The sequence below is a fragment of the Esox lucius genome, chromosome 12, assembly GCF_011004845.1.
Source record: "Esox lucius isolate fEsoLuc1 chromosome 12, fEsoLuc1.pri, whole genome shotgun sequence".
NCBI lineage: Eukaryota > Metazoa > Chordata > Actinopteri > Esociformes > Esocidae > Esox > Esox lucius.
In genome coordinates, this window is record NC_047580.1 from 33,831,928 (window position 1) to 33,858,796 (window position 26,869).

Sequence of the window (26,869 nt, forward strand, 5' to 3'; positions counted from 1 at the left end):
GACCAGAGTCCCCATAAACACACCTCGGACCAGAGTCCCCATAAACACACCTCGGACCAGAGTCCCCATAAACACACCTCGGACCAGAGTCCCCATAAACACACCTCGGACCAGAGTCCCCATAAACACACCTCGGACCAGAGTCCCCATAAACACACCTCGGACCAGAGTCCCCATAAACACACCTCGGACCAGAGTCCCCATAAACACACCTCGGACCAGAGTCACCATAAACATACCTCTATGATGGCTTGAGTGACCAGAGAGAGCACGGTGCGTCTCCCCCTCTCAGACAGGTTGTGGAAGAGGAGCAGCAGGAGCTGGAGGTGTTCCACATTCAGATCCTCGTCACTGGGGACGGAGCCCTGGACAGCCTGCTGCTTCAGGGTACCCACAAACCTGTAGGGAGGAGGTACAATCTGGATTGAACGCTCTCTCGGTTTCTTCTAAAGGAGCCCACAGCTCTGAAAATCCCTTTTCAGACAGACTAATTGTTGTTCAGACATTGCGCCGCCCCCAGACATTGCCCTGCTCCCTCGTTGCCATGGAGATTGTGTGGTCCAAAGTCAGGAGTGTCAGCGCCCACGCCAAACCCCGGTATTGACCAATCATCACACAGTATTTAAATGTCTGTGTCGAGCCTCACCTCTCCCAGACCTTCATGCACTCCGGGACATCAGGGTCTCCCTGCAGGCTGGCCTTGTGCTGCCAGATGAGCAGGAGTCGGGACAGCACCGACAGAGACTGAGGGTGGATGTACAGGGGCCACGGGCCCTCAGAGAACGGAGCCACGCCCAGCTGCTGAAGCAGGGTGTTCTGGGGAAAGAAATCGCACTCTCACTTCAGTCCAGACTATTAATTAGGAAATACATTTCAATCAGATTTCCTTGTCATGGACTAACCCTGAACGCACAATGAACAGGAAATGAACGCATTATAAAGAGCCTCCTTGGCCTTACCTGCAGTGCTGGAGAGGGCAGGTCGGAGGTCACCAGGGTGTGGTTGAAGTGATACAGAGCAGAGGTGAACTCCTCATCTGAGGAACCTGGAGGAAAACATCCGGTTAGAACACTCAGGGTTTCAATGCCTGTCCACTCAAAGGCATCAACATTTTAACTCCATTAAAACGCTGTTCTTCACGATCTCTCATGAACTTTGCAGGTTTCATTCCCACCGTTATTGTGAGAGCGTCGGTGAGTAACACTACTTATACATTTATTAAATGGTGCAAATATTGCTACAAACGTGTTTTATTCAGACCAACCTTTTGCGTCTTTGTCGACATCCTTGATGATGCTGGCCAGCGTGGTCATGTGCTGCTCCGTCAGGGAGACAGAGAGGTAGTTCCTGATGAAGTTGTTTCGGGACTTCAGCATGGAAGCGGTGATGAAGTTCAGAATGCTGGAGGCCAGGCTTAGGAACTGAAAGGACCACACAGCAACAGAAAGATCAGTGGAAACCGGTCTGACATGAATCACTTGGTGTTCTAATTACATAAGGAACCTGTTTATAATTACAATAACGCACTCTGGAGGTTTGTGGTATATTGCCAAAATACCAGGGATAATTTCTTTATTCTAAGAACAGCTCTCACCTGTGGTGGATATAGGCCAACTACCTCACCCATTCATGCTTTATTAGTTAGGTATGGCAGTTTACAGTATATCAGACTGACTGTAGAAAACACCGCTAACAGTGAAACCCTAATGCAGATGAATACACCGCTAACAGTGAAACCCTAATGCAGATGAATACACCGCTAACAGTGAAACCCTAATGCAGATGAATACACCGCTTACAGTGAAACCCTAATGCAGATGAATACACCGCTAACAGTGAAACCCTAATGCAGATGAATACACCGCTAACAGTGAAACCCTAATGCAGAAGAATACACCGCTAACAGTGAAACCCTAATGCAGATGAATACACCGCTAACAGTGAAACCCTAATGCAGATGAATACACCGCTAACAGTGAAACCCTAATGCAGAAGAATACACCGCTAACCGTGAAACCCTAATGCAGAAGAATACACCGCTAACAGTGAAACCCTAATGCAGATGAATACACCGCTAACAGTGAAACCCTAATGCAGATGAATACACCGCTAACAGTGAAACCCTAATGCAGATGAATACACCGCTAACAGTGAAACCCTAATGCAGAAGAATACACCGCTAACAGTGAAACCCTAATGCAGATGAATACACCGCTAACAGTGAAATCCTAATGCAGAAGAATATACCGCTAACAGTGAAACCCTAATGCAGAAGAATACACCGCTAACAGTGAAACCCTAATGCAGATGAATACACCGCTAACAGTGAAACCCTAATGCAGATGAATACACCGCTAACAGTGAAACCCTAATGCAGAAGAATACACCGCTAACAGTGAAACCCTAATGCAGATGAATACACCGCTAACAGTGAAACCCTAATGCAGATGAATACACCGCTAACAGTGAAACCCTAATGCAGACTAATATATTGGTAAAACAGCGGTAAAAACACTTAGGACCTCACCAGCTCTGGGTCCTTGCGGCCAGCTAGGATGTTACCATTCTCAGCAGCGTTCTGTTTGGAAGGGCTCTTCAGTCGGGGTGAGGTTTCCAGGGGAGGGGGTGGGGGAGGTGGTGGGGGGGCCACCTTGTCTTTGGAGGGGGAGATGGTCTCCTCAAACCACAGGCCCAGAATGGGTTCGCTGTCATCATCTGGAACAGGGTTTGACACAGACAACCATGTCTCAGTCAGAGTTAAACCATGCCATCCACCTGCTGAATCTATGAACACAGCCTTTATAACCATACATTGGTCTGTTTAAGACTACACTCGGCCTTCATAGTAATACACCCCCACCCCAGGCTTTCACTGCACCACAGAGTTGACAACAATGCATTGAGGTTTATCAGTTGTGTAAGATGACTGAGAACACATTATCATTGACAGCAACAACCTGGAAACAGTTAAGTGTTAACTGCCTTGCTCAGGGACAGACACACATTTTTCAAACGGCTGGCTCTGGAATTCAAGCAAGCAACCTTTCGGTCGTTGGTCAGATGCTCTAAATGCAAAGCCACCTGGCCGCGCGAGGGTGGGTAAGAAAGCATGAGAGAGACGAGGCAAATGAGAAAGACTTAAGAGGGAGCGAGAGAAAGAGGGCGATTGGCCACCTTGGCTGCTATCCTCCTCTGTGCTGCTGAAGTCGTCTTCGTAGTAGGTGTTGGAGTCAGTAGAGGCACTGGCATCACTGCTGACAGACCCCTTCCTCTGGCGCTGCAGGACACAGGCCTGGTGAGACAAACACCGTAGTCACACACACTGATTCTATCCTAACGAGGATCAGGGAGAAAACCTGGACCCCTGTGGGGACGAGTCAAATGTCAAATTGTTGGTTTACGGACAATCTTCTCTGTTACCCAGCAATCTCATAACAAGTCTACACGCACATCGAGTGGTTCCTATGCCCCGTGATCAGCCTAAAATTAACCCCCCAACTCAGCCAGATGCGGGTGGATTTCAGCGTTGGCTGCTGTTTTACCTCAGCGGCCAGGCTGGATCTGGCCACACCAGGCTCTGTCAAGACCAAGCCAGACACCCACTCATTTTTGGGACATAAAATTAACAAGTACAGTATGGGTAAATGCAAGTAGTCATTGATATCACATAAATATGTCATAGCTATTTTCAAACCATTTCTGCTGTTACGTTTTATACCACATATACCCCTTTCTTTAATTTATTTTATCTGAACACACAAGGCAGAGGAAGCTACAGTGTGTAAAGTGGAGCCTACAGGAGGTAGAACGGGGATTGACTCATTTTCAGAAACCCTAATGGAGATCCTTTCTACCTGAAAAACTTCGTTATGCGCCATTGTTGTTATTTACATGCTTAGTGGTTTTTCCACTGTCAGTTTAAACTGCCCAGGCCTGCCATGACGTCACATTCCTCCACCACCGGTCCGACCCAGACTAGCGAGCAGCACAGGAATCACAGGAAGATATTTTTCTTTGAGAAACACAGCATACGTTCATTTCTTGTATTGGTTGGTGCGTGAAAAAAAATTAAAATAGAAAATGGCAGGTAGATTTTTTATTACTTCCCACTTGGCATGGCAGACAGGATAATGAGGCCCAGCAGATACAGAGCCAGAGAGATTGAAAGTGCGGTTTCCATCTGAACACACAGCATTCTTCTAACTGGCGGGGTTAACACACTGGCAGGCTCCCATCTGTAAGAACTACTGGTTTACATGTAATTGTTCACCGAAACTCCAAAAAAGAAATCCGGATTTTTCAAAAAAACTGACAGCAAAAAAAGATAGAGGTCGAAAAACAAAAAAAAATCTGTGAAAATCTTTTACTGTTGCACATCTTCATATGAAACATTTGAAACAGAAGGCCAGCTAGTACTGACCGTCAGACCAAGTGAATCCACACAATGGCAAAAAATATATATATCACCCTCTCAATTGAAGTTCATCATAAAATACCATGAAAGAAAGAAAACAAAACATTTTGTTCCTTTGACCTTTAACCCCCCCCCCCCCCCCCAAAAAAAACCATATAAATCCCCCAAAAAACCATAACAGTATTGTTGCCCAGGTACCTTCTTGTATGAGGTGGAGAGCAGGGCAAACAGCAGGTTGGTGAGGGGAACAGAGTCGATCAGTCTCTGAACCCTCTGGATGGAGGTGCTCTGGGCCATAATGTTGAGCTCTGCCGGGGGTCCGTCGCCAGCCCGACCCTGGGGAGAGACAATGAGAGACGGGCTTGGAGCTTCACCGGACCCACACATAGAGATGCCCCATCACATTACACAGGCCTATTACATCTCTTCAGTAACAGAGAACAGCTGTGATGTTTGTGTGCTGTGGGTCAGCTGAAAACCAATGAATGAACAGTAGTTTGTATGAAACCTTTGAATCCAGTAGAGACCTCATTGATATCAGCCATGATAATTTAAGTTACATATTTTTTCCATAGTCTGATAAGACAATAAGTGCATGCGAGTCATTTTGTACGATTTTAAATAAAAAGGCAGTGATGAAGCAGCGGAAGACATGGAGCGCGTACGTGTGCGCGTGCGTGTAACTCACTGCATTGACTCGATGCAGAGCCTCCACCTGCAGGTCCTGGAACAGGGAAGTGAGCAGCTTGATGGAGTGGTTGGCCAGGATCACTGAGAGGACACCAAAGCCTTGATGTCTGAGGAACACAACGAAACCTTAAAGCCTTTCTAACCTCAGTTAACCTCAGGCCATTGGTCAGATGCTGAGAGCTCCACCCCCACTTCGCCTGAAAATTAGCCTATGGGCCAAATGTCCCCATCCCAAATTCACAAGAGGCATACAGGTGTAAAATTAGGCTGCTCGATATCTCACGCAGACTGTTAACTTCATGTCAGGTACATGGCAAACGTTAATATTAGTATAGTCTGTCAATGCAAGACTACAGTCTCTCTAACCTGGAAGCAAACAGCATCATTTCCATTGGGGGGGGGGGGGGTTTCAACCCGACAGGGCTTTCACCCAGACAAACCGACAACAGGGAACACAACTCAGCCACCCACCCTTTGCCAGGGCCCAGTTTTGGTGAGCCAGCACTGTCCTTGGAGCGGGTGGCGATGTCCCGAACGCGGAGCGCGGCCAGGGGGTCCTTCTCCTTGCCTTTGTCGGCCAGGGCAGTGGGACTCAGGTTGATGATGAGATACAGGCTGTTCAGGAGACACCACGCCCCCAGCAGCTGGAAGTTCTGGTAGTGTTCTCCTCCGGCCCGGCGGGAGTTGCTGATGGCCTGGCCAATCATCTCGTAGATTTCCAGCTGTTTCAGACACACACTGAGATATTAGCCAAATCAACCAAAACTAATCTCGCCAGGTACCGGCCGTATTTCCTACAGAGAAATCAAAGGAAAGACACATGGAATGTCTCCGTTGTTGTTGAAAGACTTCGAGCGAAGAGCGTGTTACTTACACACTTCTGGACGATAGTGGCGGCGTCGTTCTCGTAGTCCTCCTCTTTAGAGCCTGTGGAGGAGGTGCGGAGCTGCAGGCCGCTGCCCACCTGGAGGATGGCCATACAGGTGGCCACGCTCACTCCTGGGACAGACGGGAGGGCGGTCAGACAACATGCACCTCTGTGTTCTGTTTTACCAGGCATCAAATAACATGATGCCTTTGGGGATAGATTTCTCAAACCAGGAATGAAATTCACAACCTAAAAGGCCCACACACACACAACCTAAAGGCCCACACACACACACACACACACACACACAACCTAAAGGCCCACACACACACACACACACACACACACACACACACACACACACACACACACACACACACACACACAACCTAAAGGCCCACACACACACACACACACACACACACACACACACACACAACCTAAAGGCCCACACACACACACACACACACACACACACAACCTAAAGGCCCACACACACACACACACACACACACAACCTAAAGGCCCACACACACACACACACACACACACACACACACACACACACAACCTAAAGGCCCACACACACACACACACACACACACACAACCTAAAGGCCCACACACACACACACACACACACACACAACCTAAAGGCCCACACACACACACACACACACACACAACCTAAAGGCCCACACACACACACACACACACACACAACCTAAAGGCCCACACACACACACACACACACAACCTAAAGGCCCACACACACACACACACACACAACCTAAAGGCCCACACACACACACACACACACAACCTAAAGGCCCACACACACACACACACACACACACACACAACCTAAAGGCCCACACACACACACACACACAACCTAAAGGCCCACACACACATACCGGCGTAGAGGCAGCTGAGTGCCAGGACGGTCATGTCCAGCAGCCTCCCGGGGGTGAGTGGCTCCAGGACCGGCAGAGACAGTGTATCCAGGGCCATGGTCACGTCAATCACCAGTGAGTGGAAGCTAGACAGTTCGGAGACATTTCATTCAGCGAACGCTTTGACCAACACAACAGCTTGGGCATCCAAACATGACACGGACACACACAAAGAACCACGCACGTACACGCGCACGCACACAGAACAAAGACAAGATGTCTCCAGTACACAGTCCTTTCTGACACAACAGCTTCCACTCATTCTAAGGAATCCAATCCAGGGGAAACGGGTGGACCTTAACTGCACCCTCAGTCCTCTCTCCTCACATCCTTCCTTAAAACCCATCGTTCCCTCTGACCTTCCCCGGCCAGCGTGACACGGATCACAGCCATCGAGATATTTCACCCCCCCACCCGACATCACAGCAAAGGGCCCCTGAACGACTCGAACGACTCCGCCCGTCGGCGAGAAACGCGAACTCACCCGTTGCGGACGGCGGTGGCGTCACCGACGGTGGCAGGCATGATGAAGAAGGAGTTGGCCGAGACGGCATCCTGGAAGCGGTTGATGTATCTCAGGAAGTAAGGCAGGTTGAGACACACGCGCAGCAGCTTCTCCGAACCGCCCAGCTCCTGGAGACTGGACACGTTCTGCGACACGAAGGCGCTCTTCATCTTGGCCTGGAGGTTCTGGTCCGCGGCGGTCTGGTCATCACCGTCACTCTCCGTCTACACGAACAGAACAGAACATGACCTCCGGGAACACCAACGGACCCGCCTTGTGAGACACTGACAGGAAAAAGGTCACGCACGTGCACGGACAAAATAAGTAACAGACCTGTGTGAGCCCCGCAGATGAGCCAAGCGTGGAGAGGTCAGGGTTGAACACAGAGGTCAGCTGATTGAAGAAGTTCATCTGCACCTCCTTGTGTCTAAGCTCTGGGTTCACGGGAGACGGCAGCTCCTTCTGGTCCTCCACTACAGGAGGGAGAGACAAGCGGACCCAGTCAGGCTGCAGACCCGGGGATCCACAAACAGCCAAGCGTAGACTCAATCAGGGGTTCTGAACATTCTCCTGGGGACCCCCAGGCGTTCCACACAGACAGACAGAAAGACACACACACAGACAGACAGAAAGACACACACACAGACAGACAGAAAGACCCACAGACAGACAGAAAGACCCACAGACAGACAGAAAGACCCACAGACAGACAGAAAGACCCACAGACAGACAGAAAGACCCACAGACAGACAGAAAGACCCACAGACAGACAGAAAGACCCACAGACAGACAGACACACAGAGTCTAGAACAACACATCAAAGCCATCGGGTCACTAATCATCAGGCCCATGACTGCTGGATTCAGGAGAGTTATTAAAACACTAACACCTGCATGGGCCAAAACTAGTTTCCCCCAGGCTATGTTGGTCACCATGGATGCCTGCATTGTTATTAAAGACGCCTCAGGACTTTTATAAGAGAAAACGTTTACCATCTCGGAGTAACAGTATAAATAGGGGGAAGAGGCAGAAGTAACAAAGCAAGACTCAAGTTCTGCGAAGAGTGCCATTTCATTCAGTCAGTGGAGGGAGAGATATGGCCTGAGAGGGACACTCCCTCCCCCACTGCCTAACCCCTGCCTCCCTCCCACACAGACAGACATAGACAGACAGACATAGACAGACAGACATAGACAGACAGACATAGACAGACAGACATAGACAGACAGACATAGACAGACAGACATAGACAGACATAGACAGACAGACAGACATAGACAGACATAGACAGACATAGACAGACATAGACAGACATAGACAGACATAGACAGACAGACAGACATAGACAGACAGACATAGACAGACAGACAGACAGACATACATAGACAGACAGACATAGACAGACAGACATAGACAGACAGACATAGACAGACAGACATAGACAGACATAGACAGACATAGACAGACATAGACAGACATAGACAGACATAGACAGACAGACAGACATAGACAGACATAGACAGACATAGACAGACAGACAGACAGACAGACACACACTCCAGACACACACTCCAGACACAGACAGACACACACACACACACTCCAGACACAGACAGACACACACACACTCCAGACACAGACACAGACACACAGACACACACACACTCCAGACACAGACACAGACACACAGACACACACACACTCCAGACACAGACACACACACACAGACACACACACACTCCAGACACAGACACACACACACAGACACACACACACTCCAGACACAGACACACACACACAGACACACACACACTCCAGACACACACACACACACACACACTCCAGACACACACACACACACACACACTCCAGACACACACACACACACACACACTCCAGACACACACACACACACACACACTCCAGACACACACACACACACTCCAGACACACACACACACACTCCAGACACACACACACACACTCCAGACACACACACACACACTCCAGACACACACACACACTCCAGACACACACACACACACACACACTCCAGACACACACACACACTCCAGACACACACACACACACACTCCAGACACACACACACACACACTCCAGACACACACACACACACTCCAGACACACACACACACTCCAGACACACACACACTCCAGACACACACACACACTCCAGACACACACACACAGACACACACACACACACACACTCCAGACACACACACACAGACACACACACACAGACACACACTCCAGACACACACACACAGACACACACACACACACACACACTCCAGACACACACACACACACACTCCAGACACACACACACAGACACACTCCAGACACACACACAGACACACACACAGACACACTCCAGACACACACACAGACACACACACAGACACACTCCAGACACACACACAGACACACTCCAGACACACTCCAGACACACACACAGACACACTCCAGACACACACACAGACACACTCCAGACACACACACAGACACACTCCAGACACACACACAGACACACTCCAGACACACACACAGACACACACACAGACACACACACAGACACACTCCAGACACACACACACACACACACTCCAGACACACACACACACACACTCCAGACACACACACACACACACTCCACACACACAGACACACACACACAGACACACACACACAGACACACACACACAGACACACACACACAGACACACACACACAGACACACACACACAGACAGACACATGTGAGAGGGGAACAAAGCTCCCTTTCTGCCAGGGCAGCAGTAGTCAAATAACACTGGTCCACAAACTGATGAGCCCAAACACGGTCTGAACTCCACCGGACCAGCACCAAATAAAGAACAAAACAATATTATCCTTTCAAATAACAATAAACTGAGTAGTTCTGGTCCAGGACGGATATTCGTTTAAAGCGCTTTTAAATTGGATATGATATACCAGATTGGCTGAAAGCCATGGTATATGACAATGTATACCATAGGGATGACAAAAATATTCCATATAAAAACCAAATGAGACATTCAAATCCAGTGTTGTAATTGGTTCTGCAAGTCCCTACGTAAAGACAAGTGTAATAGCCCTACGTAAAGACAAGTGTAATAGCCCTACGTAAAGACAAGTGTAATAGCCCTACGTAAAGACAATCTCCATGCTCTCTAGTCACTTCACCGCTATGCTTTTCATCCTAATTCCCAGACTAATCAGAACCAAGAACCGGCAGAGCAGACATCAGCAGCAGCTTATCTGTCTGACAGGGACGACATCAGCCGCCGCCAGCAGCCAAAGACGACCGAGCCCCTCATGCGCTTATGAAATACGACATAAAACCCACAGGCGCGTCAACGGAGTGACACTGTGACGCCGCATCGGGCAACAGCACAGCCGGAACTAACAGATCCCCACGGAGGCCACATCCAGCGGCGCGGACGGGCAACAACGGGCGGACAGGACTCACCGTCGGAGAGCGTCTTCACGGTCTGCGGCAGCTTGGCCGACTTCATCATGGCGGTGAACGTGATGATTTCTGTCCTGTCCAGACGGCTGCAGCCAGTACACAGCCCCTTTACCAACAGGATCAGGTGTTTCTGGAGAACAGAGGAGTGTAACCTACTATGAGGGGAGGAGGAGTGTAATCTACAACTATGAGGGGAGGAGGAGTGTAATCTACTACTATGAGGGGAGGAGGAGTGTAACCTACTATGTTTACCTCAACATGCTGACCCAAACCACACTCTGCAGGATTGGGTTATTAACTTGTCACATTGTCGTTATTCTGACAACTTAAACTTGGATCTTTCGCCAAAAGAAACGCTCCCTATGTATTTCAGTCCGAGTCCCCTTGACAACAAAATAAGAGGCAACGTACAAAACAATCTTCAGTGATTGGATCGTCGCTGACCAATGAGAGTATCAAACCCAACCATCACCCCCCTCCCCTTGTACTGTGACCCTCAACAACCCAGACTATTTCTGTGACCAAAATGTTTTGTTTTTGTTTTGTTTTAAATTGGTGAGTGTTCAGGAAGGTGTTCAAATTCAAAACCAGAGAAGACATGAAATGAAGGTCTGTGGGCATACCATTTAACCGGAGAAGGAAGATTGGGTCACCAGGACAAGTCACACACAATCCCGATTGGTCAGAGACTTGACTCATTCACATCCGTCATTAACACAATTACACCGATTGGCCCGGAGGGGAGTGGGCTCGTAATTACCAGACCGACCTAACAGCCTGGAAGTTATTTGGGCCAAGAGGCTCTGCACAAAGCCAATTTGAAAGTCATCGGATCAGCTTCAACCATTCATACCACAACACCTACATACTATCGTTCAAGAGAAAAGCATATTGAACGATCATTTGTGAGGTATCACATATTAACCGCTGTCTCGTATATATGGAAAATCTGAGGGATTCCTGATCGGCTGGTTCCAGATCTTTTGGTGCCCACTCACCGCGCCTGGCATGAAAAGGGCCAAAAGAGTTGGCCACAGAGCACAAACAGACCTCGGACCAGGCTAGAGAGGACGGTTTAGGCATTCAATGGCACAGCAACAGACGCCACCACACCTGTATCTCTCACCTGTGAGACGGCGCATGCTTCATCTGGGTTCTCAAGCCGCAGCAGTGAGAACTCGATCAATACTTTACACGCCGCAGCCACAGACAGCAGCTGGTTTCTGGGGACTAGGGGTAGGACGGAGAACAGAGGACGAAGATGACAGATCTGATTTCACAAATAATCCATTGTTCAGAACAAGGCACTGGCCACGTCTTCAAGGAGCAGTGCATGATGAGGACACCATACAACACATTTATCAAGCGATAACAAATGTACCCAAATGTAGGTAGAAACTGGCCTTTTGGTGAAATACTGAAACAATATTAATATAAATCACTTAAAAACAATCAATATAAAACTAGAAGACAAAAGCCTGCCGCTCTCACAGATGGGGCCTTTCTTACAAAACACACCAATTAAGAAAGGAGTAGTCGCTAAAGTAGGAAGAATTGTAGGTATTCTGGAGTTAATGGGCAGTTGCACCTACTTTGTCCACAGACTGTGGTGATGTAATGTGTTGAGAGGGCCACGAAGGACGAGTAGAACGGCTCATACTGTTTGTCATGGTGTAGAATCTCTGATTCACTGCATTGGAATGAGAAACGAGTAAGGAGGGTCATTGCAAAGTTCATAAGGAAAGTGTTACAAAAGAAAAGTTCAGTGCGATTAATTTAAAGTCAATAATAGACCGTATCATAAAGGAAGTATTTGGATGAGACCCAGGTCAAAGCCAGTAGTCACACAAATACATCACAAATGTATAGAACAGATCAGCATGTCCACAGGACATTATTAGTTTGTGGGTTAATGAAGCGCACTTTTAGGCGTTGAGAAGATTCCGAGGGTTGGGGGACAACCAGGTCCAACGGATTCAAATATCTGGTTTGAAATTGAAGAGTCATTTGTTTCATAGCTTCAAAATTATTTCCAAGGTATCACATTTCAGAATGTCAGGGACGTCCGCCGTTCCGTGAATCCGAAGAAGCATCGACGAATCAGAGGTTATATTTCTCAAGCCCATCCCTGAAATTAAGCGGTGAAGCACTTGGACAACATGCTTTTGTATATTTGGATATGAGCACAAATGATTAAAATCAACACGTTGACTACTCCAGCAGTTCTGTTTTTCATTTACTGTATCACCAAATTACTTTGGCGCTGTACAGAATACTCCTGAAGTACCATCTCATGTTAATTTTACCAGCAAGCCTCTGGTCTAATGAATCTTCTCTAGTATCCCGGTGGATAGACTATGTACACACAGAGGGCCTAATACCCCAGGTTGGGAACCACTGGACAAGTCAGTTCAGCTGTGATAGTGTGGGGATATATTTAAGTATGTAAGCTCAGGGATGGGACTGGGCAAATATAACCACTCAAATTCATCTCTGGATGCAAGGACTGACATACAGTCCATGATACTTCTAATCAACATTTGACGCTACAATACACCATGCTCCAAAGACAACTAAACAACAAACCTGGCTAAGCTTCTTTGGGTAATGATAATGAGATATAATGGCACTGAACTCAGGCATTCATTATTTGCATAGCTACATATTCTTCAGAAATTAAACGGTATGTTTATTAACTGACGCTGATTGAATAGGAGTCGATATATCTGATTGTGTAGTTGCTGACCGTTCTTTTGGCTGAGAAGGGGTTACAAAGTCAAATGTTGATCTAGCTAACTTTAACTAGTTAGCCTGCTGGCTAGCCCAGAACAAATTACATTTAAAGGATAATTAAACCGCTGTCAGTTCTTGATAATGATATACATAACTAGTTATAAACATTAAGAACAACCACTGCGTATGATCACAGACCAAAACACACACGCACGCTTAGGTTTCGTTTTCCATTCTTGCATGTCAAGATATACTGACTAGCAGAATCTCGTCAGCTGTGGCTAACTAAAGCCTTTACATAGCAACGTACGTTTGGCTGGTGGACTTGCTGGAGAGTTGTCATGCAAATTCGACACTCTTAAGTATTCAGTTATGGTTTGACATTAATGGTTACTTCAAGTTATGTTGCCGTATACAACGCCAGAGTAATGTTTTAGCTAGCCAACGTTGCTAGTACGTAACGCTACTACACACCCTATTCGGCCTGATGATGAAGCAGATTCCTACTTCGGCTAGCAAGCTGTGCTATAGCCAGTGCAATGTAAACCAGGTGAGTGAAGAAGCTAGCGAAGTTAGCATGCTAGCTAGCGGTTCTATGCAAGTCTTTCTCCACAACACAAGCCTGCAATTCGTAGACATGGAGGGTTTTTACCTGTTTATTATGGATCCTATAAGCTGAGGTAGCTCTTTAGTTTCAAACGCTGTATACGAAGCTGATAAAAGCGGCCGTACAGCAGCAGTCCATTCCGGTTCTCCATCTCCTCCGCTCGACGCCATCTTGAGATTCTGTTTTAGACAACCGACACTTTTTCATAACGTCCCTTGAAAGGAAATGAGGTTTATCACCAGATACAAAATAACAGGAAGTGTCACAAATCAAATAAGCACTAGCTGGCTATAATGAACCATAAATATATATTTATATGTTTATAACAAAATAAGACTATTAACAGTCTTGCTTTATATAATAGAAATAAATGAGAAAGGTATATATATATAAATAGGATTCATTTTTATTGAATGTATGCAATAGTGAAGATGTTTTGCAGGATCCAACTTGCAATACTGTTCAACTTGGATTCATGTTTTTTAAGACATAAATATAATATAAACTATCATTAACACAAAAGCAAATGGGGAGATTTTAAAGAAAATCATTTGAAATTAAAACTTCCAGTGCATCAAAACAAGAATTCAAAAGACCAAAGATGGCCTTACAGAATATAATCACCCCTCCCCCCAGAAAAGATTTAATCAAACCCCTTCAAGTACAACATGCCCTTTCACATGTACACCTACAAACAAAAATACAGTCTTGACACCATCTACACAAAATTTTGAACCCAATTAATAAAATAATCAATATCCCCTAATGCATCTGTACCACAGTCATGTTTAGTCAGGCCTACCTTAAAAAACATATATTGTACAGCTAAACAATATTTCAGAGCATAAGAACACCAAGTAACCACAGATTGCACTTTCAGTGTGGTAAAGGAAAATGTCATTTTTATTCTTTTATTTAAAGAACTTTACAAAAAGCTATCCTTCCAAGGAGGTTATAAAGTTGTTAGTTAATTATTAGTTAATAACATTACCTATGACATTCCTTAAAAGATACCTAAATGTAAATTGTGACAAAATAAATAAAACTAAAAGAGAGCAAAAATGGTTTCCAAAAAATTGAAAACCTTCTTTGAAAAATCAAAAAACAACATTCAAGACAACCCAACCCCACCATTTTAGGACGAGTCATTCAGTTCATCCACCTCCATCGTCTGGGGTCGTTCAGGCAGCAATGTTGAAGTCGACGCTGAAAGGTCAAAGCCGATAAATTTACCGCCAGGCCCTGTTGAGCAGTTTGACCTCTGCCAGGCGTTTACTGATCATGGTGGCGAAGAAGAGGGCGAAGAGAACGCTACTAATCAGTACATAGTCATAGTCATCCTTGAGCACATCAAACTGCTTGGATGGATACACCCTGGTCTGGTAGATATCAAGGCCGTACGCTACCACCTGCAGGAGAAACACAGACACGTTCCAGTGTTTTACACATTGAATCTGAGTTGCTGCTTCATTTCATACATTTTTCCATGTACCAAGCCAGCATACACACTGCAAATAGTGAATAACGTAGTTACTCAACTAAAACAAAGGTGCAAGTAACATCTCATGAATGACAACCACTGACGGACTGATAGATCACTTGGAATTAACTTGATTTAAAAATGTGTTATATATATATATATATATAATATGAATGAGAACCACTTATTTCGGCAAAGTAAATTTACACACACCCAGAGTTACATCAGTCAGAGACAGTGTTACTGTAACATGCAGCTCTTAATGCTCCCAGTGTTTACATCAGCCTTCACCCTCTTATTAATGTCCCTGAAAGTGACACCCACCCACACACCTCTTCAGGTTTTCCAAATGAGTATTTTCCAAATGTGTAATTGGAGGGTAGACCACAGGCGTATGCAGTATTTATATACTATGTAACTTCCTTCCTGACATCTCAGAGCTGTTCAGACTGTTGTGGCTTTTAAAGCAGACGTAAAGACATTTTTCAGCTGGCCTTCACTTCCTCCTAAACTTTATTCAAAATTAGGTTAAATATCATTAGGATTACTTTTACATACTGAAAGTTCCCCACTATATAAATTACTCTATTTGCACACAAAGCACCTTAAACCTGTCCAATAAAAAACCACAAATGACACAGAACAGATCAGCCAAGTCTATGTGGCTGATATAGGCCATGTATCCATGTTCTTCAAAACAAAAGATGTATGCTTGAACATTTTCTGTTACAACAGGAAGAGTAGCTTAATTGAATTGATGTCCTGTTAAATCAAGGAGCATTCACCCACTTCATTGTAACAGATGCATTGTAACAGCTCCGAATTGTGTTTTTGCTGTTATCAAAAGAAACACCAATACTTCAAAATTGCTGTTTAATGCTTTGCGGATAGCGGATGTTAAGCGAGCAGGAGCAAGTAATCCTTAGAGATTTGAATCTAGCCCACTGTTCGACCTTCAGCAAAAGCTCTCTGTTTTCTTACTGACTCACCAGACATGTTGACTCCAGGCCAGAGGGGGCAGTATAGATTCCTTTTAGTCTTGATATGGTCTGATTGTAATTGATAAACCACTCTGTACGAATGGGCATCTCTGGGGCGTAGGGTATAAGATTCTCCTCTCTGTTAAAAACCAAACAAAAAAAGATCAACCACAAATTGCTAACACAGGGTTTCATGAAATCACATGCAACCACTATTTCGTTTGATGGCATAAGATGGCACTTAAAACAAGGTAGTATCATCAGAGAAAAAAAGATATAGATAATTTTGCACATCCAATTTCTCAGGTGCAGGTCAGACAAACAAATCAGATCAAGATGTCCACATCTCCAGTACACTCCCATGGTGAATTATTTCAACACAAAAAAAAATTAAAAATAACTTTTGATCCAAATGGGATCTTTGTCGGTACCATAAAGGCAGACAGGCAAGAACATCTTTCAACAGAAAACAGATAGCTAGTTAATAAAGATTTTTATGGTGATCGGTCTACAGTTCAGACAGGGTTTCTTCCATTTCAGGCCTAATGAACACAAGTCAGGGTTCCTTTTACGTGACTTTGGGGGTGGTTTACTAACCGGCTGTGCTCATTGACGACCTCTGGTCTCCGTGGATCCAAGAACATTTTAGGAAGAGACAAGATGGCTCCTGATGGCAGCCCCACTTTGAGAAGGAAAAACCCAGAGCAAAAATAAATATGGAATATTAGTGGCACATTCAAAATAACTGTTTCCCAGAAAGAGGAGTGCTTCCCCTGCTTTTGAAAGCACTTTGAATGCACGTTTATCTGCTACAGAACGTTCAATTTGCATTTGAAAAGCTGGAGGCATAGGAGTCTGAGAACACCAATCAGAAAAACCAGCTAACAAATGTAAAACATTTTCTCTCCACTAAACAACAGTTAAGTTGCAAAACGTGCCAGACTTTAATCCGTCCAACAAGAAAACCTCCGGGCAACTGAAACATTCTGTTTGGCAGAGTGAAAAAAGCCGGTACTGACCCAGGAGGTGCCTGGAGGTGATGCCCTTCTCGGTGAGCGTGGCCTCCATGGTGGTGATGGGCGACGGGAAGATGTAGCTCTGCTGGAGGACCTGGGGCAGGTGCGGACGATCCAGGCTACTGAACACTGTGCTGTTGTACAGCTCCGTCCCCTCAAACAGCTCCAGCACCGAGAACTCATTACGACGGGACTTGGTGTTCCAGTACTCATACTGGGGTGGTGGTGGGGGGGGGGTTGCAGTGAAGAGACAGACAGAAATGGATCCTTCATAATCTTGGGACACTTATTACACCCCTATTACACCCCTATTACACCCCTATTACAACTACCGTAATTATCATTTTGCTAAGTAAAATGTATCTATAAATAACAACAACAACTCACCACCACCCAGTTCTCAGAGTGGACAAAGTGGATGGGCCCCCTGGCCTTCCTCTGGACAGCTTCGTGGATGATCCGCCCGGTCACACCGTCGACCAGGAACATGCCCACGAAGGCACGCTCGGGGTGCGTGTCGGTGCTCTCCGTCACCACCGCCAGGAGGTTAGGGTTCAAATACTGGAATGGAGGAAATGAACACACCTCTAATGACGCACTGTCACGACGTTAGCCGTTTCTGACACCTCCTCAAAGGAAACAGCTGTAGTCATACTAAAAAGAGAGACGGTGTGACGGAAACGTTTTCCAGAATATCTACTGAAACTTTGAGTCAAAAAGTAGCCGTCATCTTATTCCAGGATCCTAGCCTATCTGGCTGGTTTGGGGTCTCTGTTACCTTGTAGAGGACACTGCGATCGCCCATCACTCGGCCCTGGGAGTGGACATGCTCACTGGGTCTCTTTCCTTTCACCGCCACAATCTTCTGGACCTCAGTGGGCAGGACCACCTCCCAGATCAGTTCTGACGACAGGTCCTGGAAGAACACACACACTTAAACGTCTCTCAATTTAATGTGAGCCTGCACACACACACGCACAAGAAGCATGCGCACGCACACACACCTTACGCAGCCTGAAGCCAGACAGAGTTCCCTGCTCAGAGTCAACCAGGTAGAAGAATATGGAGGAGGCCATCTCCTGGAGCTGCTGCATGACGTTCTTTGTGGACGGGAAGGCTGTCACCTGGATGGACGAGGAGAGAACCAGCATTAAACACTCAACCAAGATGCGTAGGGATGAAGTCTTTCTACAGGACAAATCAATTCAGGTCAATTTGTATGTTGTGTTTAGTTGGACAGCCGTAGATCTTGTTATGGACTAGCAGTTAGATTGTGGCAATGGCAGATATAACACACACACAGACACACACGCATATGCTTACAAACGCACGCACACGCACACACACACACACACACACACACACACCTTGTATTGGTCGTCGACCAACAGAAGGCATTTGGCATAATCCTGGTCAATAACTGGTAACAGCAGTGACTGGAGAATCGGTCTGGGCAGCGCCGGCAGAGAGATCTGGCTCTTCCTGCCAAAGATGGGGTTGAAAACATGCAGGGTGGCCAGTCCAGTGTCCTGGAGCAGACAGAGACAGACAGACAGACAGACAGACACACAGACACAAAGACAGATTACAATATTGACATTACATCTAGTTTATCTGGAGGCCCTTTTATACAAGCAATAACAGAGTATCATATTAACTGACAGTCCTGTTTAACTAGTAACCACCAGCAAATGTAATGCTATCAATGGATACTAAACAAACAACACTGGCGCCAAATTATTTTCTTTAATCATGTAAACTTGTGTTGCAGTGGTTCAACAGCTGCTTCCTACCTTGTCCTTAATGAGCAGAGTGCATTGTGGGGGGTGGGGGAAGTGAGCTGTGGTCCTCTGGACTATCAGTTTGAACGCTGCGTTGGGCTGAACATTCTCCAGGTAGTGCTTCCATAGAATAGTGCCGGACTTACTGTCAATGCCAAAGAGCTGGAACCAAACAAAGAAAAGGTTATTTCTACTGATCAGTCAAAAAAAAGAGGGGCTGGTGACTGATTTGTCTTCTTGCAAAAACAATAAAATGTTCATCAGTTACATTCTATGAGAATCAAACACCTTCGACCCAAAAGGTAAAAAAAAAGGTGACATCGGTGGGCGGCGTCTGCCGTCGCTACACCTAGACACCCCCGGTGACCTCACCTTCCCCGATGCGGTCACCATGACCATCATCTTCTGCAGGTTGAACTCGTCCCGGGACAGCGTTTCTATGGTGACCTCGTTTTTGATCTGACTGCGAGGTTTGCGTGCTTCGTAGAACAGCTTCCATAGGTGGGCCATCCAGGCCTGCAGAAGAATGACCTGGGACGACAGGCGCTTCATCACCATGGGCAACAGCCCGTCTAGGGAGAGACAGAAACAGACCCTTTCGGTGAACGTCGATCAGTCATTATTCCCGGAGTTAAGCGGCGAATAGGAGACTGGACCGCTAAAGGTTTCCTCAAGGTTATTTGGAAGTCAACAGGTTCTTTCTAGCATTTAACAACGAAAGCTCACAGGCGGATTGATACAACGACGAGCGAAACAAATGACAGATCACAAGCCTACGACTGGCAGCAAGCCCTGAACATGTTGCTACTGATCCTTCAAAGTATCTTCAACATAAGCAGAGAAAGTGGGAGAGCTCCCAATGTTACCTTGGATGGCTGGATCCAAGTGCAGCGATTAGAAAAAACAAACGAGAAAGAAGTGAAGCACAGATTGCAACACAATGTATTAACATAAGATAGAGCCCTGGGAAGGTTAGACGTTCCCATGGGCAACCACACACACCAAAATAAATACTTCCACAAAACCAAAAACACATAAGAAATACATTGAAATAATAGAATTCAGGGCAAATGAGTGAGAATGTGTCAACAGCATAGTGTTACAGACAAATGCTTACCACCTATCCTGAATTATCTTATTTCACATTGTCTTTGTTATTAATTTAAAGTTATAGTTAAGTTATACAGGCTCTTATGTTTTTTTTTTTTTTTATTCATTACCGGCTTTCTTGCCAAATTCTCCCTCCAGCTCCGCCTGGGTCCCAGTGAGTGGCAGGTCAACCATCTCCATGGTAACAACATCAGCTAGGGCTTCCTCTCTGGTCCACACCACTCGACCTGGAAACACAAGAGTTGGTTACAAGCCTGGTTGTGCGCAAATGCGCCTGTGTAGGTTTTTTTTTTCATATTTATTTTCCTACCTAAGGCCTCAGCTCCTAGCCAGAAGCCTTAAAAATATGAACTATTTTAAATGGTACTAAATTGTTGTTCCTCACTGAGAAAAACAAGACTGTGCGTTTGTGTTTTTACCCGGTTGCTGTATGAACGTAAGCGCGTGGTCTTCTGTCTGCACCAGGACCCGGTAGCCCACCGAATCGTCCTTCTTCAGGAAGGCGTGGACGTACAGCTGAGGACGGACAACGTCAGACACCACCGTTAAAGACCACACAGTAATCAACCACAGACACATTATTTGTGTGGATCATAAGGAAAGCTTCAGGACAACACAACAGAGAACGTATAACGTGAAGAAGAAAAACAACAGTGTTCCCTTAACACTCCTCTCTCGATGAGTGGTTGGATCGGTAGGTTAACTCAAGTGATCAACGTGATTACCTTTTGCGGTTTCCCACCATTGGCATCCAGTGGAAATATAACGGTAGTATCCAGCAGCCTGCGCCCTGAGTCAGCACTGAATAGGTTGACAGCACAGGCCTAGAGCAGGACACACAGAGACAGAGGTACTCGTGTGTTAGTAACTGACGGAAAGTCTTGATCCGCTCAAATGATCACACGATTCCAAATCCGGGCACCAGAAACAAACTTGGCTTGTTAACCGTTGCCTTCCAGTCTGTGATTACAAACACCGGCTCCTGCAATGGAGATCATCCTTAGGAGATGAGTTATATTACTAACTCCTGGATAAAGAACTGTAGTGTTGGATTTAGATACATATTGTATCATATCTACTTCAGGTCAGTGAGAACGGTGACGACTTACAGTTGTGTTCTTGGGAGCCATGACGGCAGCCACGGTTTTCTCCCCTGTAGTGGCGAAGGAGACCAGGAACGCCTGAACAACAGAGTTAGTTACCCATAACACTCCTCATCTAGAACTTGGCATTCCAACAAACAAAATCAGAGTTCAAAGTATCACCGTGCTAAGATGAAATGCCAGATAATGGCTTCAAAAGGATAATCAAAGACACATCTACATCGACAAAAAACTTGCCAGCTGTTTGAGTGGCACATTTTACAGGAAAGTAATTTGCCTGAGGCACTGCATACTATCTCAAAGAGGGGTGACTGTAATACACACTGGTTGGAAGTCTCTGAGTGGGGCGATGGTAGAGCCGTCCTCACTGAGCTGCAGGAGGATGTGATGGTCTGGCCCCAGCTGGAGAAAGAACTCTGGGAGAGGGGAGCGAGCTGGGTGGGGCTGAGTGGAAACCAGGACAGGCTGGAAGTCTTGGGACACCTCCAGATCCAGAGACTAAAGGAGAGACGAGAAGGGCAAAGGAAAAGAGAAAAAGATAAAGGTTGAAAAAGAGCAAGAAACCAAGAGAATGATGGCGAGCAGTGCGAACGTGATAAAGGTAAAGATATAGTCGTTTCTTTTAAAGGGATAGTTCATACAAAATTCATATATTTTCAAGGTTTACTAACCAAAATATGTTTCAAAAGGAAAAAGGAAAAAGAGAAATTATTTTCAAATCCATTATTCAGTGCTGCCCTAGTCTGTAATTAGCATCGTCCAAATTCATGAATGGAAACGTTTCATACCGCTATCGCAAAGCTTCATTGCAAGTGGAAAACTACTCCAAAACACTTCAAACTACATTCAGTAATCTTTCGCTGTAGCATACATTTTTTAAACTGTACAATGACAAAACAGCCGGCTGAATTCAAACTGGCACTAGCACACTATTTCCTATAGCCACCAGACACAGTTTTTGTTCTTGGGCAGTGATCGAGGTGAGCATGAACTTTAACCTCAACAAGCTATATGAAGATGGGTTGCTTTGCCTAGCTTTTTAAAATTGCTGCTAGTTTACACTTACGTATATTATTGCTATATTATTTTTGATTTATATATCTATTAATTCTTACTGCGTAGGTAGTTGCCATGTCGAAATAATTTCATTGTGCAGGATGACTCTGAGTTATTCGGTGCATCTGATGAATGAACCTTTGGATTTCCTTTGTAAGTATCGATGTTGTCTTTTGTGGATCTTGAGTTAATTCTACCCACTCTGCATTTGGGACAATACCGCTGCCTCGCCCGAGCCGTATTGTGGAAGAATCAATGGAGCTACTTCGCCAGCGAGACAATTCTTGCAATAAATATTATGTTATAATACACAAAGTACACAGATATTGGGTTGGGGATTAGCGTGTTCACCGTCGCCCCATGCTCTCAAAGCTTCTATTCAGTTAAGTCATCAGCTGTGTATTATGGTTAGAACCAGTAAGGCTCTATCCCCCGAAAATGTTTTATCATGTTCGTATTCAGAGTCAGACATAATATATGTATTTTCCTTTCACTCTTAAGCAAATACATTTTGACTGTCCAAGGTGAATATTAAAGACAAAATATATATAACTTGCTTTCTAGCTAGCGAATACAAACTTTTTTTTTACTGTGCATACACTCTCTTCCCGAAGAAACGCATGGATTGATAACATTTTGAACAAAACTGACCGGTAAACACAGGACGTACCAGTCTATTTGAAATGACAATTATACTACGGAAATTAAAACGTTATTTCAAGGAATACAACTTCATGTTCTTTGAGGTAAACAACACCGCAGTTTTCCGCTTGCAATGCAGCTTTGCGATAGGGGTATGTATGGTTTCCATTCATGTATTTGTATGATGCTAATAACGCTAATTACCAACTGAGACAGAGCTGAATAATGGATTGTTATAAAAAATGACTATGGGCCTGAAGGTCCAACTGGGGGTAAGTGGACAAACTATCCATTTCAAACTATCCCTTTAATAAGCATGTTCCAAAACATTTAGCCAACTGAACACAGTCCAGGGTGTCTCTGAGCTGGGCTATAACTGAAGGACACGGGCTGAGAAGTAAATAATATTACAATATACTTAGAGCTGGGGACACCAAGTTGCGAAGATACCTAGACCCATTTACCTGCAGCAGGACCTGTCTGAACTGTGGCGAGTCCTCGGCCTGTATAGCCAGGGTGTAGAGGGCCTGGGTGTAGTTGTCCACACACATCAAAACCCCCCGACCGACCACCACACAGCTGCTCTCGACGCTGGACAACCACGGAGCCTCCACAGACCTCTGTGGAAAACAAGAGGAAATCATCATTTTAAAAGAAAAATGTTTGCCCGGACCACATAAGCGGAGCAGGCCTGGAAGGAAGGCAGGCAGGCAAGGTGGCTGGGTGGCTTGTTTTTTTTATAAAAGCATCAAATCCCAATACATAAACAAACGTAAGAATAACAATACTTTTATACAGGCACCGAAGTATTGTGATAATGTAGTTTCATGCAACCGATGGAAATGCCCAGCGCTCTACTGAAGACTAATATTCAGTTTAATCAGTTACGATTGGACGACAGTTGTGGACCAGTTACCTGTCTGATGATCTCTCCATCCTCCAGGCTGTAGACGGTGATGGTCAGGTGGGAGTGTGGCACCATGCCCAGCACAAAGACCTCCTCACCCCCCCCGGAGTACACGGCCTGGTACTTGACTGTGTCACTGCGAAGGAGAGAACATATTCATTACAAAGCGAACACTGAATGCGACATCAGACTAAGACTAAATGCTGCAGCCACGTGTACGATGTAGGGCATGTTCCAGGTTGGTTTTGCCGTTACAGTGACTAATGTCAGGAACTCGGGTTGTGTAGTTTCATCAGACTTTTTTTTCCACATTTCATATACAATGGATGTACAACAACGGTCTCCTTTGTTCGCGTTCTTTTAAAATGTTTGTTATTAGTCTTCCCTTTCCAATTTTGTATTCCCACCAATTGCTGCCGTGTCTCATTGAAGCCACCCCCAGCAGGCTCTGGAGAGTCAAAGATCGGGATGTGTCTGCTGAGGCACATGCCAAAAAGTAATTCCTGCTTCTCATCCCAAAACCTGACAGCAAGCGTGCTCGAACCCAGTTCTTCTCAAAACAACATCTGAAAACGAACAACTAATTGGAATGCCCAGCCAGGCTGCAAAACAGACAACCTGGATTTGCCACCAGACAGTCTCAGTGTTCTGCCTACCTATCAGGGAGATTCTCCACCCATTTCTGGTGTCCATTGGAGAGGTAGTGGAGAGAGATTGCGGTTTTCTTCAGCACAGCCACATGCTTCACTGTGTCCTGGATGCCCACGAAGCACGCAGCCTGAAAGCTGGAATTTACAGGGATATTGTCAACAGTCAGTACTTGTCGCATTCACGAAACTCAATCATGTTTGTACCTTGTCTCTCAGCTGTGACTTGCAGTTAAATGAAACAGCCACATTCCACCCAAATACACACCTGCCGGTATCCAGCACCACCTCCCAGTTCAAACCGCCAACGTTGGTGTCCCAAGAACGGAGCAGGCGACCATCTCCAATCACCATCAAAGCATCTATAAAAGTCATTTCAAACAGAACAATCAAATGGGAACAGTGATGATTTTAAAAATCAAATGACAGACATCATGCAAGTCAAGGACAGACATGAAGGAACTAAAATAACACCACAGGGAGAGGAAAAAATTGACAAGACACTGAACACATCTCTGTCAACTACCTTGTGCATTGACCAACAGTGTGTCCACCGCTCCCTCTGGTCCCATCTTGTCCACGTGTCGCCAAACTGAAACGGTAAATGCAGAAGAAATGAAAGATTTGAACTGTTTGGATGTCTCTCAAGTTTATATAACTACTAACTCGGTCACAGGTCAAGACCATTTATTGTGTATGGTGTCGAAGGAGAAATGGTAGAATGTTTCTTAAACTATGACACTCACAGAGATCTCCAGTCCTGGAGTTGAGAGATGCAAAGATATTCTTGTCTGTTGCTACAAACAGCTTTTTTGATGATTGTGATGGGGAATCAAAGGAGGCAAAGAGGACCTTTCCCACATACTGGCGTCTCCTGCACGTAGATAACATAATATTTTGTAGCTCATTTGGAAGTGAACGATGTTTGCTATGACAGAGTTATGGGTGTGATTCCCAAAGGAAAAGGCATGGAAAAGGTACAACAAAAAGTATGCTCTCAATGCTTTGTCCCTGGATAACAGTGCCTTGTAAATGACTGCACATTTTAATACTAATACCACTGTAATAACAAGATAATACCATTGTAGACCCCTTGCATTGATCCTTGGAATAAAGGTGAAGCAAGCAATAATACAAGATAACTATTCATATGTGATTAGCTAAATATTTTTACGAGAGAATGTATAAACAGATGCAGACAAAACAGGAACGACATTTCGACTAAACGTTACTGTACTGGAGATCTATTGGCTTTTCTATTCGATAAACCATGTTTGACGCTGTCAATGGTCTGCTCATAGCATGAGCTAACGTTTGCTAGCTAGCTTATAAGCAAAGAATCAATGGACATTATCAATGGACACCCTCAACGTTACGTAGCTACATACCAATCAAACTTTCCAACTTGATCTTCAAAGACAGCTTCACTAACACACACTAAATAAAAGAAGACCGCAAGTAGAGGGACTAGCTTAGCCATTTTAGCAGATGGCTTCATAGAAATGCAATGCCCCATCTGATAAATCCACTTCCGGATCCTTTTTTTATTCGTTTTGTTTGCTGGTGAGTAAATGACAAAATATGGTGCATTAGCGCCATCTACCTAGCCGAGCACAGTGTTCACTCTCTCTCGCTCAGTCCACTGGGGCAGTTGGCACCTTGGGGGAAGACGGTTGGACGATTTCTAACACAACATTGTTTCTATATGCTTGAATTCTTGTCCTTCATTCTCAGTCAGAGTGACTAATATCCCAGTGAATACCAGCACACCATACTCAAAGTAGTAGCTATCAAAAAATAAATGAAATGAAGAAAAAAAAAGTTTGCACATGTTCATGAAAGGCTGTGAAGTTATTTTTCGT

The 26,869-nt window shown here is 45.4% G+C and overlaps 2 protein-coding genes across 11 annotated transcripts in view; both read right to left on the minus strand.

Annotated features, from left to right (window-relative positions):
- Nucleotides 1-14,476, minus strand: part of ubr4 (ubiquitin protein ligase E3 component n-recognin 4) — a 64,947-nt gene extending 50,471 nt beyond the window's left edge. For all 9 annotated transcript variants that reach the window (XM_029124228.2, XM_029124220.2, XM_029124226.2 and 6 more), the window contains exons 1-17: nucleotides 14,331-14,476; nucleotides 12,538-12,635; nucleotides 12,072-12,175; nucleotides 10,946-11,075; nucleotides 7,766-7,905; nucleotides 7,412-7,656; nucleotides 6,889-7,013; nucleotides 5,979-6,103; nucleotides 5,576-5,826; nucleotides 5,103-5,211; nucleotides 4,613-4,750; nucleotides 3,175-3,292; nucleotides 2,528-2,715; nucleotides 1,265-1,421; nucleotides 960-1,045; nucleotides 647-816; nucleotides 240-399 (exon numbers count right to left, since the gene is read on the minus strand). In XM_029124228.2, the coding sequence (XP_028980061.2) occupies nucleotides 240-399; nucleotides 647-816; nucleotides 960-1,045; nucleotides 1,265-1,421; nucleotides 2,528-2,715; nucleotides 3,175-3,292; nucleotides 4,613-4,750; nucleotides 5,103-5,211; nucleotides 5,576-5,826; nucleotides 5,979-6,103; nucleotides 6,889-7,013; nucleotides 7,412-7,656; nucleotides 7,766-7,905; nucleotides 10,946-11,075; nucleotides 12,072-12,175; nucleotides 12,538-12,635; nucleotides 14,331-14,455 (2,469 nt within the window). In that variant the 5' untranslated portion in view covers nucleotides 14,456-14,476. The remainder of the gene's footprint in view (nucleotides 1-239; nucleotides 400-646; nucleotides 817-959; nucleotides 1,046-1,264; nucleotides 1,422-2,527; nucleotides 2,716-3,174; nucleotides 3,293-4,612; nucleotides 4,751-5,102; nucleotides 5,212-5,575; nucleotides 5,827-5,978; nucleotides 6,104-6,888; nucleotides 7,014-7,411; nucleotides 7,657-7,765; nucleotides 7,906-10,945; nucleotides 11,076-12,071; nucleotides 12,176-12,537; nucleotides 12,636-14,330) is intronic.
- Nucleotides 14,477-14,669: 193 nt separating this feature from the next.
- On the minus strand, nucleotides 14,670-26,542 carry emc1 (ER membrane protein complex subunit 1). 2 transcript variants are annotated; one of them, XM_010900338.4, is made up of 23 exons: nucleotides 26,396-26,542; nucleotides 25,754-25,881; nucleotides 25,534-25,599; nucleotides 25,276-25,369; nucleotides 25,017-25,145; nucleotides 24,370-24,496; nucleotides 23,918-24,073; nucleotides 22,080-22,253; nucleotides 21,762-21,833; nucleotides 21,378-21,476; nucleotides 21,072-21,168; nucleotides 20,763-20,879; nucleotides 20,409-20,417; nucleotides 19,915-20,114; nucleotides 19,555-19,704; nucleotides 19,129-19,290; nucleotides 18,766-18,885; nucleotides 18,540-18,677; nucleotides 18,149-18,322; nucleotides 17,765-17,975; nucleotides 17,343-17,427; nucleotides 16,755-16,884; nucleotides 14,670-15,694 (listed from the first exon to the last, which is right to left on the minus strand). In XM_010900338.4, the coding sequence occupies exons 1-23, from the start codon at nucleotides 26,521-26,523 to the stop codon at nucleotides 15,515-15,517; spliced, it is 2,946 nt and encodes a 981-aa protein (XP_010898640.2). In that variant the 5' UTR covers nucleotides 26,524-26,542; the 3' UTR covers nucleotides 14,670-15,514. The 2 variants fall into 2 exon arrangements, with proteins under 2 accessions (XP_010898640.2, XP_010898641.2); XM_010900339.4 differs by lacking the exon at nucleotides 20,409-20,417.
- Nucleotides 26,543-26,869: the final 327 nt, after the last annotated feature.

Coding starts and splice junctions, on each gene's coding strand:
- emc1 (XM_010900338.4), bottom strand. CDS start 26,523: ATGGGGCATTGCATTTCTATGAAGCCATCTGCTAAAATGGCTAAGCTA. Junction 25,370..25,533: donor ACTGTTGGTCAATGCACAAG/GTAGTTGACAGA, acceptor TGACTTTTATAG/ATGCTTTGATGGTGATTGGA. Junction 17,428..17,764: donor CACCTCCAGGCACCTCCTGG/GTCAGTACCGGC, acceptor TCCTTCTCAAAG/TGGGGCTGCCATCAGGAGCC.